Consider the following 18,234-nt stretch of genomic DNA (forward strand, 5'->3'; position numbering starts at 1 on the left):
ATTCCCCCCAATCAGATTGTTGTAAAATGTTGGTATACCCTTAGACAGCTTGCTGTGATGTTGAACTTTGAAGTATTGGTTCATGGGGAAAGTGTAGCAGTGAGGCTGTTCGGCGTGGTATGTGAGTGCTTTTTAATGGGATGTGCTGGGGAAAGGCTGTTAGGCGGATGTGTGAGTGCTTGTTAATGGGATGGGCTGCGGAAAGGCTGTTAGGCGTGGTGTGTGAGTGCTTTTTAATGGGATGTGCTGGGGAAAGGGTGGTAGGCGTGGTGTGTGAGTGCTTGTTAATGGGATGGGCTGGGGAAAGGCTGTTAGGCGTGGTGTGTGAGTGCTTTTTAATGGGATGTGCTGGGGAAAGGGTGGTAGGCGTGGTGTGTGAGTGCTTGTTAATGGGATGGGCTGGGGAAAGGCTGTTAGGCGTGGTGTGTGAGTGCTTGTTAATGGGATGGCCTGGGGAAAGGCTGTTAGGCGTGGTGTGTGAGTGCTTTTTAATGGGATGTGCTGGAGAAAGGCTGTTAGGCGTGGTGTGTGAGTGCTTTTTAATGGGATGTGCTGGGGAAAGGGTGGTAGGCGTGGTGTGTGAGTGCTTGTTAACAGGATGGGCTGGGGAAAGGCTGTTAGGCGTGGTGTGTGAGTGCTTGTTAATGTAATGGGCTGGGGAAAGGCTGTTAGTCGTGGTGTGTGAGTGCTTTTTAATGGGATGTGCTGGAGAAAGGCTGTTAGGCGTGGTGTGTGAGTGCTTTTAAATGGGATGTGGTGGGGATAGGCTGTTAGGCGTGGTGTGTGAGTGCTTGTTAATGGGATGGGCTGTGGAAAGGCTGTTAGGCGTGGCGTGTGAGTGCTTGTTAATGGGATGGGCTGGGGAAAGGAAGTTAGGCGTGGTGTGTGAGTGCTTTTTAATGGGATGTGCTGGGGAAAGGCTGTTAGGCGTGGTGTGTGAGTGCTTGTTAAAGGGATGGGCTGGGGAAAGGCTGTTAGACATGGTGTGTGAGTGCTTGTTAATGGGATGGGCTGGGGAAAGGCTGTTAGGCATGGTGTGTGAGTGCTTGTTAATGGGATGTGCTGGGGAAAGGCTGTTAGGCATGGTGTGTGAGTGCTTGTTAATGGGATGGGCTGGGGAAAGGCTGTTAGGCATGGTGTGTGAGTGCTTGTTAATGGGATGGGCTGGGGAAAGACTGTTAGGCATGGTGTCTGAGTGCTTGTTAATGGGATGGGCTGGGGAAAGGATGTTAGGCGTGGTGTGTGAGTGCTTGTTAATGGGATGGGCTGGGGAAAGGCTGTTAGGCATGGTGTGTGAGTGCTTGTTAATGGGATGGGCTGGGGAAAGGCTGTTAGGCATGGTGTGTGAGTGCTTGTTAATGGGATGGGCTGGGGAAAGACTGTTAGGCATGGTGTCTGAGTGCTTGTTTAAGGGATGGGCTGGGGAAAGGCTGTTAGGTGTGGTGTGCGAGTGCTTGTTGATGGGATATTGTAGCAGTGTCGACCGTAAAGGGCTGCAGAGGGAATGTGCACCAGTGATAAAAGAGAGATAGGACTGAACAGCATTGCCTCACTACATGAATGGTATTAAAGCCTAGCAGTGAGTGCTGGCTGAGAATGGTGCCTGATCACTTGTATGAGAGGACATGAGAATGCTAGTGTTGGTAGATGATATTAGAAAGCTGGCTGTGTGGACATGATATTCAGAAAGAACTATGCTACATTTACCAGATGCAGATCCTGGGTTTGCGGACCTTAAAGAGAAAAAAAAGTACTTTAGTGATTGCACTTCTGACCTGATCTGGTCTTATGACTTTGCATGCAAACACATACACAACAGTTAATCGTTCTCCTGCTCCATCTACGCTGTCACTTATCCACTCCCAATCCCGCTTCTTGTCTACTCTGTCTATCCTGCCCAAGCTTGTGGGAGAAATGCTGGGATTTAAAATATAACAACAAATATGCTATGCCCTCGGGTGGCTTTTACATGGTCCTTTGTTTGTTCTTCAGTCAAGCCAAAACTACAGTAAACGGGGAGGGTAATGAAGTGACCCCCATTGAGAGAACCTACTAAAGCATCATTGTTATACAAAATCCTATAAGGAGTCCTGAACCACTGAGCCGCTCTGGGGTAGATGTTTGTTCTAGGGCAAAACTAGTGGCAAAACCAGGTTGAATCTCTTTAATAGCATTTCACACTTAGTTTTCATGTGTCAGATTTAAGGAATGCTACATCACACCTAATAAAATAGGTTCAGACATTCTTCAGTAGTTATAAAAACAGAATCTATTTTTTTTCCAAGAAAATGTAAACATTAAATTGCCCACAACGAAAAAAGTATACCAACCTAAATGACAATGGCACGCGTGTATCAAGCACTGGGACACAGCGGAGAACAGTTGCCCCTTTTGTTCTGAAAACAAGGGCCATGTGCTAGTTAAGCGCCCTTCATTTTCTGCTGAACTACATAACCCTCCTTCTACCAGTAACTTACCAAGTAAATAAAGTGATTGCACCTTTAGATCTTCTTCCTATTGGTTCCCAACCCACTACCAATAATGAAGTAATGCATAGAAACAATAGGTGGGGGGGGGGAAACACAGAATGTTTGGACTGCTTACTATCAGTCCCACACACCCGCTTCCAGAGACGTCAATGGCCTGCCAGCAAGCACACGTTCTTCCTGCACTGAACAGAGTCCACAATCATGTCAGTACCCTTCTTACACTCTTATCTTCTCCCCCAATAGCACCACATTCCCTCTTCTGTCCCAGCCAGTGGTTCTATTATTAGTGCCCATGAAAGGTATGCTCATCTTTATCAAGGAACTACACACAGAGAGTGCAGAGCATGAAGCTACACAGATTCCCTGCAAAGGCAGGTCCTCTGCTTCAACCTGGTGCAGGCACCAAAGCTTCACGTGAGCCTATAGCTTCCTCCTAGTCAAGCCTGTTTCCAAATTGTAACCAGGAGAACTGCGCACAGGAGTCAATCCTTCTCACCCAAACTGGTGGGCTGCTGTAAAACAAATTAAGAACAGCTTCAAAAAAGAAAGTAGATGTGTGCTGTAGGAAAGTGGGTTTCGGTTGCAGTAACCCCCCACTTTTTGGGAGACTACTGATGCACTTTCTCTTGATGTGCCCTGGGTCCCTGGCAATCAGATTCCCAGGGCCAGAGATATTTTCCCCAAACTAACCCAATTGGCATCTCTGGCCAAAAGCCTGTCCCTGGTAAATGGTACCACAGGTACCCAGGGCACTGTGACCGGGGAAGACCTCTAAGGGCTGCAGCACTTACTGTGCCATCCTTAGAGGCCCTGTACCTCTACACACACACACATACTGCCTTTGCAGGCTGCGTGTTTTGGTGCAGAACAAAGTGAAGAATCAACATGGCACACACCTCTGTGTGCCATGCCTACAACCCACTGCCCTGGCATAGATCAGTCACCCCTCTAGTTGGGGGCACTATACCAGTGATGAGGGTACAGATGCATGAGCCCTGTACCCCTACAGTGTCTAAGTCCATTCTTAGACATTGTAAGTGCAGTGCTGCCATTAAGAGTATATGGTGCTGGGAGTTTGTCATTATGAACTCCACAGCATCATAATGGCTACACTGAAAACTGAGAAGTTTGGTCTCAAACTTCTCAGCACATTAAACCCACACTGATGCTTGAGTGGGATTTAATGAAAAAAGCACACAGAGGGCATTTTAGAGATGCCCCCTGAAAACGAGCCTACCACTATTGTCCAGGATGAGTGGCTTCTTTCAACTGCTACCACCAGACATGTTTCTGGACCCCACGGTCGAAAGCCTGCTGCTCTCTGGGGCCAGAAACAATGTACATCCTTGGGCAAGGTGACAAGCTTCCTCCCCCAAGATTGGCAGGGTTCACGAAAGGTGAACCTTCAAAGGCTTGCCGCCTTTTGAGCTTCCCCAGGCCACTAGCTGCTTTCAGCAACTGGTCCCTACTCGTTCTGACCCCCACTTTGGGGGGGAGAACCGGTGGGAAAAACAAGTGAAGAAGAGAGGTGTGCCCACCTCTGCCAACTCCACCCCTCAGGTTGGGGAGGCAAGGTGAAGCACGACTCTCAGTCCCCGCCATATTGAGAACAACAACGACCGCAACACCACCACCCTGCTGGACAACCTCGCAAACCTGGGACTCAAGCAGCTGGTCACCACCCCCACCCACTACGCCGGACACACACTCGACCCCGTCTTCTCATCCAACAAGGACATCACCTTCAGCCACGCCACTGGACTCCACTGGACGGACCACAGCTGCGTCCACTTCAGCTTCAGAAGGACCACGATCCACCACCACCAGCAACAGGTTACACGCAGAAGCTGGAACAAGATCACAGCCGACCAGCTCGCGACTTCCCTGAGCAAGAACCCACCCACCAGCGCAACGAACCCCAGCCAAGCGGCCACCAACCTTACAAAGTGGATCAGCGACTGCGCAGACGACCTCACCCCCCTGAGGACCCCGCCTAGCAGACCTGGTAGCAAGAAAGCCCCATGGTTCACCGACGAACTCAAGAGCTCCAAGAAGAACTGCCGAGCCCTCGAGAGAACCTGGCGCAGAGACCCAACACCGGACAACATGACTGCCCTCAAGCTCGCCACCCAAAAACACCACCAACTCATCCACGCCACCAAGAAAACTGCATTCAAGGAACGACTCAGCAGCGTCGGAATCCAGGAGAAGGCACTGGAGTGGATCATCTCCTTCCTCGCCGGAAGGACACAGAGAGTCCGCCTCCCCCCGTTCAGATCTGAAGCCACCAAAGTCATCTGCGGCGTTCCTCAAGGCTCCTCGCTCAGTCCAACCCTCTTCAACGTCTACATGAGCCCCCTCGCAGACATCGCACGCCAGCACAACCTCAACATCATCTCCTACGCCGACGACACCCAGCTGATTCTCTCCCTCACAAACGACCCCGCCGCCGCCAGAGCCAACCTTCACGAAGGGATGAAAGAGGTAGCCGAATGGATGAAGAACAGCCGCCTGAAACTGAACTCGGACAAGACGGAAGTCCTCATCCTGGGATCCTCACCCTCCGCCTGGGACGACTCCTGGTGGCCCCCCGCCCTAGGCAGCGCACCCAAACCAACAGACCACGCACGCAACCTGGGCTTCATCCTGGACTCCTCCCTCTCCATGACCAGACAAGTCAACGCCGTCTCCTCGTCGTGCTTCAACATCCTGCGCATGCTACGTAAGATCTTCCGGTGGATCCCCACCGAGACCAGGAAGACGGTCGCCCAGGCCCTCGTCACCAGCCGTCTGGACTACAGCAACTCCCTCTACGCCGGAACCACCGCCAAACTCCAGAAGAGACTCCAGCGGATCCAGAACGACTCAGCACGACTCATCCTGGGCATCCCCCGTCGCAGCCACATCTCCGGACACCTGAGAGACCTGCACTGGCTCCCGGTCAACAAGAGAATCACCTTCCGACTCCTCACCCACGCACACAAAGCCCTACACAACCAAGGCCCAGGATACCTCAACAGCCGCCTCAACTTCTACGCTCCCAAACGCCAGCTACGATCGACCGGCCACGCCCTCGCCGCCGTCCCCCGCATCCGAAGAGCCACCACAGGGGGACGGTCCTTCTCCTACCTCACCGCCAAGACATGGAACTCCCTCCCGACCCACCTCCGCCTGACCCAGGACCACCTCGCCTTCAGGAAGCAACTCAAGACCTGGCTGTTCGAGCAGTAGCGGACCCCCCTCCCCTAGCGCCTTGAGACCCTCTGGGTGAGTAGTGCGCTATATAAATGCTTTGATTGATTGATTGATTGATTGATTATTGCAGATGGGGGGACTCAGCCAACCAGGGACAGGCTCATGCCCCCCTCCCACTGGAGGGTGGCATAATAGGGGGTGTACCTACCCCAGGGAAGGAACTCATTGGTCCCTGCCTTTTACCTACGTGTAACGCCCCTAAATCTAGTATTTAGGGGCACTCCTGAACCTTGCTACCTCAGACAAGAACCTGCAACAAGAAGGACCGAAAAGCCGTGCAGCAGCTAAAAAGAGGAAGAAGCCCACAGACTTGGCCCCAGCCCTACCGGCCTGTCTCCCCATTGAATCTTCTCCTGTGAAATCCTGGTGTGTCTTACAGCCAGCAACCTCAAAATCCCCGGAGGACCTGCCTGCCTCCAACTTCAAAGACTCTGTCTCCCATGAACACCGGACTTGTTCATCTGCAACCTCTGGCTCCGGCCGGACATCGCAGATCCGCCCCACTCTGCACCAGCCGTCCACGGCCCGAGTTTGAGTGGGCAAACACCACGAGGAGGTCACCCCGGCCATCCTGACCCGAGATCCGGCAACCCCTGACCTGCCTCAAGCCTCCAGCTGACACCTGCAGCCCAAATCCAGAAGGTCCCCCCAACCGCAACCAGGAACTGGTAAGAAGATCTGACCCCAAAAGGCACCCCGGCACCCGACGCCTCACGGCCTTGTGTGCCCAAACCGACAGTGCCTAACCAACCCCTAACTTCCCAACTTACCTCTTAAAGTGGTGGTCGCACCCAGAAGACCTTCGTCCCCGAGCCTGCAGTGCCTTTGCAAACCAGAGGTTCTCCATTGAAACCAACAGGGCGCCTGACTTCGAAACAGCACCCTGCGCCCGGCCGCCCTAGTGCCACTGAGGGTGCACCTTTGGTGCTACTTTGTTTCCCCATTTGTCCTGAGCTACAGTCCATGAGCTTTGCTCCAATAGCCGAGTGGCCTGCTCGTAAGCAGCTACCAACCGGAGGCCCCCTATCCCCGATTGGATAACATAGGGCCTCAGCACTCTGCACCTGGCCGCCCTAGTGCCGCTGATGGTGTAACAAGAGTGCATCCTTGACCCTGGAGGAACATTTATTCTAACCCCAGAAGCTCACCTCCAAAGACTCACACTTACCTGGTAACCGTTAACTTCATTTCTCTCCATAGGAACCCATTGACTATTTTTCTCTGAAAAATTTTGTAAGTGTGAATTTGATTTGTATGGAAACCTGAAAAATAACAATTGTGCAAAACTTACTTTACTTACCTTTTCTCTAAGAAATGTCCCAGTGTGATATCTTGGCATATCACACTGAGTAGAAAACGTAATCTCAAAAGTAACATCAAAGTAACTTACCTTTAATTCTCATTGCAAAATCGATACAAAGTATATGTATAGAATTTCACAGTATTGCATTACCAGTAATTCAAACTGTAACCATTTCAAAGTACATTTACAATTGCATTTCAACCTCTATATTTATCAACTTACCTGTGCCAGGCTTGCTTGGTTCTAGAAAATAAAATAACTAAAAGAATATTTTTATACAAAACCAACTGGTCTGAAGTTTAGTCTCTGAGTGTGTGAAATCATTTGCTGATTGAGTGGGTACAACACATGCTTAACACTGTCCTCTGATACTGCCTAACTGCTTGACCACAGTAGTACAAATAGATTTAGGTTCTATCTACTTTACCTCTGTCTACCTTTGGGGATCCGCTGGACTCCGTGCACACTATACCTCACTTTGGTATAGTATATACAGATGCAAAAACCACAGTTGATGGACAGAATGCAGAACAATGTCATACATTCACCCCAGTACAGAGATCTTGGCCTAAATCCATCGTTTTTTTGCACTCCACACCACCCCAGTTCAGACATGGCCATATGCAAATCAGTCTGACCCTGTGCCTCATGGGAACAGTCCAGCCCGAACTGCCAAGCCATGCCTTCCCTGGACCGGAAACAAGTTTCTGAGGACCGGTTTCTGGCATTCCAGCCGTCTTCAGCCCAGCTTGCTTGAATCCAGTGGTGTGGAGAGCATGAGACTCACGTCTGAGCATACCCATCCCACTCGGGGTGATAAATGCAAAAACTACAGTTGATGGACAGAATGCAGAACAATGGCATACATTCACCCCAGTACAGAGATCTGGGCCTAAATCCATCGTTTTTTTGCACTCCACATCACCCCAGTTCAGACATAGCCATATGCAAATCAGCCTTGACCCTGTGCCTCATGGGAACAGTCCAGCCCGAACTGCCAAGCCACGTCTTTCCTGGACCGGAATCAAGCATCTTAGGAACGGTTTCTGGCTAAGCCTCTGATGTATAGACAGCCTTACCAAGATGTAGATGCTATGTAAAAATTATATAGTTATGTTACATTTAAGATTTTTCATAAAGCAGAAGCTTTCCCCATCATAGTGGTCTCTTAGCCTTGAAAGGGCCAGATTGACAGTCATCGCTGTGATTGCAGCAAAGACCAGAGACCTAAACATGCTTGACGGAACAAATAGGTTTTCAGTAACAATTTAAACGCCAACATAAATTACTCATTTTTTATGGCTAAAGGAAGACCATTCTAAAAATATGCAGTGAGCAACATGGAGTGCCGGGGGAGAGAATTACATGAGGCATAGAGCTGGAAAATACATGCATTCGTATGGAGTACCCAACACAAAAGGAAAAAGTAGTAGTACTCGAAAAGCAAGCAGAGGGAGCACAGAAGGCAGACAATCACAAGAGATGGTAAATAGGCTTTACTCCATGGAAGGGTCAAATATAAAATTGACATGCTGAGATACATTGGAGCAGGCAATTTAGAGTGACAGGACAGGCAACCAATGGTAAGCAATGGGTGGGCGTCAAACCCCTGTATGTTCTTGGTAAGCCCACTGTAGGTCTTTCAATAGGAAGCTGAAACACTGTCTAGTAGGCTCAACCTAAAACAGACGTTAAAAGGATATAGAGATAATCCTAAAAATGATTCAATTTTAGCCAGGAAAGAGCTCTTCTGGCAGAAGACACCTGACCACGCGTGCTTTTAAGATGTGCACAAGTCAGAGAGAAGCATGATGTGCAAATGAAGATAGTGTTACAAATTAGCTCAAATGCTGACAAACCAATATTTACAGTGATATAATAGCAGGCTCACTGTATCATACACAAATGCAGAAGATGTAGAAATGTCAAATACCAAACACCTTTAATCAACATTTAGATGTTCCCTGCATGGGGAATTTAACACTCAGATCTTTTCTTGCAAGTACATTTATCACCAGAGTTAGCTTGACATTTTAAGTACGGCCAGACCATTTCTGGCCACTCAAGGAACTGCCGCTGGTGCTTTTAAACCGATATGACATTACAACATGCGGTGCCTGGTTCAGCGTCCCCAGTCGCACCGCCCTAAAGCCTGCACTGTATCTGCCTATTGGATCCTGTCTGATTATTCTCCTTAAATGTCTCATAAATTAGAAATTGTGATTTCATTGTGTGAATAATGCCAAGCTTGAAAATGTGATTTGTTCTCTAAACTGAATTTAAGACTCTAGTGCTCACCATTCTTTTTAACTTCTTCCTCCTATGTAATTGTTCTGAACTTTGTCAGACCCAATGTAGCCAAAACCATCCTTATTCGAATCACACCCTTTCTGTTTTTTGTACATCGCTCCCCTGATTCTAAGGGAAGTGATCTCTTGCCTTTCTGGTCTAGTTTGTGCTACACAAAATCACAAGATTAAGGACCAGCACTGCAACTCATCTCCACCTGTTATTTATTGGTTGGTTTTTTTGCAGTTTTTTATAGCATAAACTTGGCCCAAGGGAATTAGATCACTTTACCTGAGCACCAGATTGCATTAAATGAGGTTGGATCTATTTAAAAAAAAAAAATTAGGCACAGAGACATCAAGTGATTTTCCCAGAATCCGACACCAGGACTCAAACTTGGTTCACAATTTCGAAAGTTGGCAGCTCTGGCTGATAGGCCACATCTCTTCCTTCTTGTGTGCCAATTAAATGGATGAGAGACAGTTGTTCAAGGTCAGGAGGTGAACAAATTGTCAAATCATTTATAAAGAATTGCCAAGTTAGCAATGCTTGTATAATTGGTCCACTGTAATGTATCTACAGAAGTATTTTTGTTTTCTTTAACCATGGGTCGTGACAAGCCCTTTATTTCGATCAGTGAGAATTAATAAACTCCTCCCCCCAAAAGCTATTAATAATCATGTAGAACACAGCAGCAACACAGGACGCTTGTTGATCACCAGCCTGGGCTCAGATGGTTAGTGAAGTGTCAGTGCTTTATGCACATTTGTGAACCTCTTAATGGTTCCCCCAGGGTCCCAGCTGAGACAAAGGATCTCTTGAAGAATTCCTACCAATGATGTGTGCCAAACAATGTCTGCCTTCCTTCCCTCAAGATGCCAAAACCCCTGGGAGGGGAGGCAGAGACCAAGACCAACACTGCCGCCAAGAGTGGTAAGTCCCTTAGCAAAGGAGAGGGGAGACCAACAAGCCCAGCAGGCAACCCTTCCTCCCCCAAACATCTCTGCGACCCGCGTTCTCATGCAGAACGGGCAGAAAAAAACCAAACAGTAGGATTCTCAGTAAAGCACCATTATACAGCACCCAGGAGGGTGGTTAGTGCTTACCAATAATTCTGCTGCATATTTTCTTTCTGGAGGAGGAGTCACCTCTAGATGTCATGACAAGGACATGGGCTGCCTGTTTACTATCAGTAAATCTCATTATCTTTATCCCTAATGTCTTTGTCGCAGCCATTATCCCTGCATCCCAGTCATTACTTCAGGGGTATACCCAAGTAAAAGCTGGTCAAGACCAACAAAACTCTCAATAGAGAACAGACAACAAAATACATCAACCATGCTCACCACAATTTTAACCTGTGTAATGACATAAGAAATGAAATTATGTTGAAAATATAGCCTTCAAACATTTTCTCCAAATGAGTTGCCCTCTATAACACTTTCAATATGGTACTACTTAACAAATGTATGAGCACAGGCCCAAGTGGCCGCTCTATACATTTCTGAAATGGGAGCTCCCCATGCTTCAGCCCAAGAGGCTCCTATCCCCATTGCAAATCTACCTTAAATTATTTTAGGTAGGGGAGTATTAAACAAGGAAAAAGCCAATACAAAAGTACATCTAATCATTCTACTCAAAGAAACATTAGAAACTCTGAGACCCTGGTTGACCCACTAAAGGTTACAAAAAATGTTTAGATTTTCCATCATCCTCAGACCTCTGAAGATAGATTTCACTTGCTTTTTTGCTATCCAATAAATGGGAAGGCTCCTCCTCCTTGAAAGAAAGAGCGGGAAAAAACACAAGGAGCCTTGATATTCTAGAGAAAAGACTGTGAAACATTAGTACTATAAATTCCGGCCCTTAAAGCTAGGTTTGCCATAGCTGTAGTCAACAAGGCTGGCAACCAAAGAGTCTACAGCAACAGACTCTGGCATAGATTTATCCTCCTCCTCCAATGGATACAATCTGGTTCTGGAGAAGTCCCAAGCAAATCCTCAGAAAGAAAATCCATATTAAATCTGACCCTGCCAAGAATTTCAGGCAGCAACTCCTAATCTATGTATTTTGCCTTTTAAATTCGAGGGCACCACATACAAACTGTCCTCATCCCCACAGACTAAAAAATAGAGTACTGCTCCTCAAAATTAGGCTTGGAAGGAGGAACTTTGACAGCAGATAAAGTCTCAAACACAATCCTCCTAATGTTTTCCTTAATGACATTGCTGGCCGTTTCCTGGATAGAGAGGAGGTAGAAGACGAATCGTGAAGGGGCGTGAACTGCAGCACCTGCGGGGGCTGGACTATACTTTTGCACACCCGAAAAATCTCTGGGGTGGGACTTACTCCCTCAGAGTGCAGATCTGTTGTGGGCGGGACAGTCCCCAGACGACGCGCTCAAAAGCGCCCAGCCAGTCCCGCTGCGTGAGACACGCGCAGGTTGCGACTGGGCCAAGAGTGGGCCCGTCTGCGCCCATCTGCATCCCAATGAGGCGGGCTGGGCTAAGTCTGCTCTCTTTGAAGCCAGTCAACAATTTACTGTCACACAGCAAATATGGAGCAGATGAGACTTCAGATAAGCATATGACTATGGGTAAGCGCAAAATTGCTGGATCGACTATGGCGACCCAACCTACAGTAACAATTAATAGTATGCTAGCAAGAGCTGTTGGGGTCATTTTTAATGAGATCGTATTGGCTGAGCACAGATTATTATTGGAACTTGGTCTCCCTTTAAGGCAACACAATTATGAGAGTTTCACCTCCGTTGATGGTGCTGCCATTCCTCTGTCCTTACCTCTGCCCTGAGCCCCACCCCCTCAAGGTTTGCCTGGTGAACAAAGGGATTATCATCAATGCACCAGATACTGATTCTAATCAACCTTGTATGATTAAAGGTCTAGATAAAAGCCTACCAGCATCTAACAAAAGGAAACTCAGTGGGGTACCCAAGGCATTGAGCACAGCAACTAATCTTAAACATCCTTCCCTACAAGGTTTACACTAAAGTCAACTACTCTCCTGGGTTAAGCCTCAATCTCTTCTAACACAGTCTACCCAAACAAAACCAATTGAAACTGTACAAGCACAGAATATGTTGTATATGACGGATTTGAAGGTTCAAATCTGTGCGATCCTGGTCCAGAAATTGAGCACTCTAATTGTATGTTTAATCCATATAGAGGGCCCTATAACAGGTCTTTCTGAACAGTGCAAGGCTACTAACAAACAGTGTTTTTTGTCCCGACTGTGCCGGCGCAACCCATCCACCACCAAGCAAAGGGTGAAGCTGTCCAGGTTCCCGAAAGTAAATTGCTGGATCTTCAGGCCCGAGCTGGCAGAACTCCTACCAATAAAATTGCTGCAGTGGAGGCCGCTAGTAGGCCCATTGCTAAAGATGCTACCATCTCGACTACAGACACTCAGATGGACAGTTCTAATGTCCGTGTGTTGTGTCGCACAAAACAACCGCTAGACCAACATGTCGTCACAATGATAATACTGGGGTGGAAAAAATTCCCATCAGCCGACCATTATGGTGGAGTATCGTCATGTGGGATGTTTATCGTAAACCCAAGTCTCTCCCAGTGCACCTGGTGATGATGCGGAGATGGATTTCGAAGATTACTTCTCCAAACCACAGTATTTCAAAGGTAGGACTGATGGAGTGCAGTGCTCGTGAAAAAGAAGATAAAGTGTAAATAAAATTGGCTCCTGAGACAAACAATATGTTTATTAAGTATCATCCCAGGGTCAAAGGTTAAAAAACAGCGCCTAATAGTCTTAAAGAATGACTATATGACGGCGCAGTGCATGGAGCCCTCATATAGTCATTCTTTAAGACTTTAAGAGTGAAGGAGCAGGCACATGATGTCAATCCGCAAATTGCTGTTCTCTCACTTGGATATTTTTTATAAGTCAGTAGTTTATTCAGCCCGTGCAGTTGTTTCCATTTGGCAGGCTCCTTTGCTCTTGTGTAGTAATCGGTATGAAGTATTAAGTAGGTTAGAATATGTAGAATGACTACAAGAGGCAGGGCGCACTATTCAGTCCCTACCCAACATGTCAACATCCTCCTTTACTAACCCTATTGTGCCCCCTTTACCTATTGAGAGCACTCCATTAAGAGTAGTGAGTTGTAACATGGCTGGGCTTCTGTCTAAGCTCTGTTAGCCCGACTGGTTATTATTTATCAAAAACTATGATAACATTATGCTTCAGGAGACATGGGATGTTGCACCTTCCATAATCAACAGGTATCAATGTTATTGTACCCCGGCAACCAAGTCCCATTGTGGTTGAGCTTTAGCTGGGCTAGTAGTCTGGTTACCTACAGCCATAAAAGGACACGTTGAGCTGTTGGAGACGCCTAGTACCAGTTTCCAAGTAGTATTATGGCAGAATCATTTTAGTCTGTATCTGGACAATTTGTATAATAATGATTTTATCAATATACTGAATCCAAAGTTTTAAGTTATTTTGTTATCTTACAGAGCTGGCAGATAACGTTTCTAGTAAAGAACATGAACTGCATCTATGCCTCGCTGATGATTTTAACATCCATTTTTCTGGCTGCCCTATTACCACTACCAGCCCCATAACGTCACCAGACCAGAGAAGTCAGGAGTTGCTGTCCTCCTTATCTCCACTTGACTTATTGGATGTAATGGAGATTGAAGGTAGGATACTATTGGCCCACCAACATATATAGGTAGAGGTGCTTCTTCTAGCGTTTTAGGACCCTAGTGTAATTTTCCCGATTCAAGCCCATATATAGGTATAAATCACCCTATCCTTATATAGGCATAGAAATCATAACCATATTTAGACTTAGCTTATGCAGTCCCAATACGTCATGGCTACTTCCACTAGTTCCGAAAATCCACAACGATTTCTTGGAAAACCCCGCCTTCAGCAGTCAGGGACTTCCCCCTGCTTGAATATTCATTTATCCAAGAACTCATGGAGTTTTCAAAGAACTGAGTCTTTGATGACGTTATTATGTCCAACCTTACGTCAATCTCGGCACCTTTAAGGTATAAATATGCCCACACTTGCCCAGGCAAACACACGGTGGTTTAGAGTAGTTCGACTATCTACTTGCCCGACGCATCTCGCCGCAGCAAGTGCCGACGGAAGCCGACCCTCCAGCAGACGCACTGAGAGAGACGCTGTCTTTTCTCCTGCCGAGAAAGGGGAACAACCTTTATAACGGAACATTTAGCACGCAGTGCTATTACAAGGCAGACTTTAAAACGAAAACCATTACAACGCATTACACTGGGGGGCGCGCTGGGATAGGGAATAGTTTTAATTTACTATCCAACACCTTCCCTAGTGTCCACAGGGACTGGTGTTGAAACAGTAAATTAAACTATTCACTATCCAGCACCCCCCAGTGTAATGCGTTGTAATGGAATGCGTTTTAAAACTCGCGTTGTTACAGCATGCGTGGTAAAAGCATGCGTTGTAACCTACGTACATCCGCCGAGAAATCCAGCTCCAGTGTTTTCAACCTACCCTTGCGGGTTGTTGGGAAATCGAGTCCTGAGAGAGAGATACCAGACCTCCTTCATTCTAAACCAAGGTACGGAGTGATTAGACCCTTAGAGAATTCTTGGAATAGATTCTTGGCAAAGAATACTGAAACTAAGCTACACCTCACTTACTTCTTTTATCGTACTAGACCTAGGTTAGGTACACTGGGGTAGGCATATTTTAGAAGCACCAGTTGAGTACTTTTAGTCTTTATTTATTAATGTATGTATTCTATGTATTTCATGGCTTAGAAACCATATCATGCTTTTACAGTATTATTTTATAATACTCTTCGTACTGTACGCATTGTACTTTACAGCCAGTATTACGATTGGAGCAGTTCATTTCTTCTGCATGAGAAAGAAGACTGTTCAATAAATACTTTTATTGAAAATGCCCGTCTCTCTATTTCTCTGCATCTCTGGTGAAACTAAGCATGCACGATTGACTCAGTAAAATAACTATCTATTGTTTCCGCGACTCTAGAGATACGTTTCTTATTCTTGGGAAACAAAGTTGTAATGTTTATGCGGTTGTCAAAAACTAATCCCTTCTTGTGAATTCGAGAAAGTTTCTAGTGACCTCTGAGCTAGCTGGCATTCACAATTAAGTCTAATATATTCGGTAGAGACCTAGTCGACCTCAGTCCTACGTCTAAGCTACAGGATATATTATTCCAATGCGCAGAGCCTATTGGGAATTTAGGAACTACACTACATGGGGCCCAACGTTTAGTAAGGCGATAATTTAACGCTAGATACTAGAGTAACCCAGTCGTGCTTTTCACACAATCCCCTTTTTGCCGTAAAATACTCCAATAGACGTCTGGAGTGGGTAAAAGGATATAATATTCGCCGTAAACTGAGTAGGACGGAAAATCCTATGCATTAGTTTTTGGTTTGTTCAACGTTGAAGGATACAGTGTTCCAAAAATATTGTGCACCTTAGCTTTGTTTCCTTAAAACTTGCTCTGCAAACTTTCAGTCAACAAAATGATGAATAGTGACGAAGAATTAGCTAGAGCTGCAGAAGCAGCTCAAGCAGTTTTAGACGACACAAGTCTCCGACAAAACGACGCTGATGCTATAATCATCCCGGCAAATGTAAGAAAAACTATAACTTACAAACTCATAAATAATGGAGTATCATCGAGAGGTGGTAAAGTAATCTTTGTTATAGAGGCACATGAATATCGGCAGACAGAGGTATTCTATTCGTGGATTCAGTTTCCTGCAGCAAATGCAGTAACACATGAGTTCCACTACTACAAAGTAGAGGAACCTCCAGTGGAATACGTTCCTTACGAGGACATTGAAATTCCATTAACTTACCAAGAGCATCACCTCTGGTTTAAAGGCGCCCTACAACATCAAAATCACATTACCAGGCTCGGTCCACTAGGTAGACCAGGAGCAACATGGCCGGTACTAGCCAGCTATATACCACATCCTGACATTGAACAAATGACAGGTGCAGAACCGTTAGCTCAGCTAAAACAGTTAATAAAAATACATAGACAATTGGTTTAATATGTCATGCAGACTTTAACAGTCCACCCAACTGTAAGGATTCCGCAGCACACCCCTCACCAGGGAAACACAAACAAAATCACACCACAGACTATACCATCAGTCATCGGTAAATAGCCCGCTAAAAGGGAACAAATTCCGTTCTGGTTAGCTCAAAAAATTACTCAAATAGAGGCAGTATTTCCTGATAGTACACCTCATGAGAAACACAGAATTTTGACAATCTGCTTACCAATGGGGATTGCACCACACGTGGAGGACTGTGACACTTGGGGTACAGTCTTTGCTTCTATCTACACAAAAACACAGGGTGTTCAGTCTATGGCGTTAATACCAGACATTCTAGGACAGATTCAAAATGAATACGGACCAGAACCTGCTTTAAATCAAATCTTGGTATGAAATTACGAAAAGATTTCAAACAGGTCTTAGCTATACTATTAGCTAACATCAAAGGTGAAGCAGCATCAGTGGCAATCCGCCAAAAACTAAAAGAAACAGATATAACTGAGTAACCATATGAACTTGCAAGAATTATTGAAAAATCCTATGAAGAACTAGGTAGAGATAGTTTGGGTGGGAAACCATTAAAACCCCAACTAACAGAAAATCATTAAAACATTTTTATTAAAAATAATCTCACTACTCCTAAAAAGAAGTTGGAAAACACTAAACAGACACTTCCTAAAGAGAAGTGTTCTTAGTCCAGAGGAAGGTCTCCTCAACAGGAGCCCTCTGAAAAGAGGTATAACCTCAGGAATAGGGATAATTTGAGAAAACCTGATAGATATTAAGATACTGATACACGTTCCTCTCGTACCTTTCAGACTTCCTTGCAGAAATCCGAGAGAAGAGGACGATCAGAACAAAAAGAAGAACGCGTGAAGTCCAAAGACGAACAGCACGTTCCAAAAAATAAGAAAACTCAATTCACCAAGAAGAAGGTAGCAAGTGTAAAGATCAGACATGCCGAGGATCTTGAGGACACAACTCAAGAACGGGGAGTGGGCCCAGACAATGCTAGACAGCGCAGCAGAAGTCAACATAGCTCGCAAGATCTTGAAGGATCATCTGGAGACAGTGGACTTGAATGAATGCATTCAAGTTGAAACTGCCAACACCAGGATTAGTGTACCCCATAAGTTATATGAAGTAACACTCCGGATGGAGGGGGAAATACCTAGAAAAATAAAGGCACTCTTTTGGGAGAAGCTATCTAAGGGTTATGACATTCTTCTAGCTGAACAAGTCTAGTCACCTGAATTTGTCAGGGAGTGCCCACATGGCGAAGAGATAATTATGCCAGCCTTCTCAAATCACATTCCAATCAATAAAAAATACACCTATGCCAGAAAACTGGCAGTAGCCCAGGCTCCAGCCTTATACAAACATCATGTAGGATGGGATGAGGACTCTCCTCGCCATAAAATCCAGTTAAAAAAATCAACCTACTGCACAGAGGCAGTATCCAGTTAAGCAATAAGCTAAAAAGCAGGTCAGGGAGATCTTAGATCAACTTGAATACCAAGGGGTGTTTGAAACATGCACCTCATCTATGAACAATCCTTTGTTTCCTGTCTCCAAACCAGACAATACATATCGTCTTGTTTTGGACTACAGACACTTAAACTCTTGTTGCAAAACTTTTGCAGTACGCAAAAAAAATTAAAACCACATTAGATATTTCTAACGTTTTTTTCTGTCAAAACATTGCACCAGAAAGCAGGAACTTGACCGCTTTCTCAATTATGGGGACACAGCGACAATTTTGCCGTCTCCCCCAGGGATTCAAGAATAGTCCAGGGTTATTTTCAGCAAGAGTAACAGA

The 18,234-nt window shown here is 45.9% G+C and overlaps 1 protein-coding gene across 4 annotated transcripts in view; it reads right to left on the reverse strand.

The window, feature by feature from the left end:
* CFAP119 (cilia and flagella associated protein 119) overlaps positions 1 to 18,234 on the reverse strand; it is a 104,843-nt gene that overhangs the window by 60,763 nt on the left and 25,846 nt on the right. For all 4 annotated transcript variants that reach the window (XM_086928887.1, XM_086928886.1, XM_086928888.1 and 1 more), the window contains one exon: positions 1,708 to 1,733. In XM_086928887.1, coding sequence (XP_086785013.1) covers positions 1,708 to 1,733 — 26 coding nt within the window. The remainder of the gene's footprint in view (positions 1 to 1,707; positions 1,734 to 18,234) is intronic.

Source organism: Lissotriton vulgaris, chromosome 7 (genome assembly GCF_964263255.1).
Source record: "Lissotriton vulgaris chromosome 7, aLisVul1.2, whole genome shotgun sequence".
In the NCBI taxonomy this organism is placed as follows: Eukaryota; Metazoa; Chordata; class Amphibia; order Caudata; family Salamandridae; genus Lissotriton; species Lissotriton vulgaris.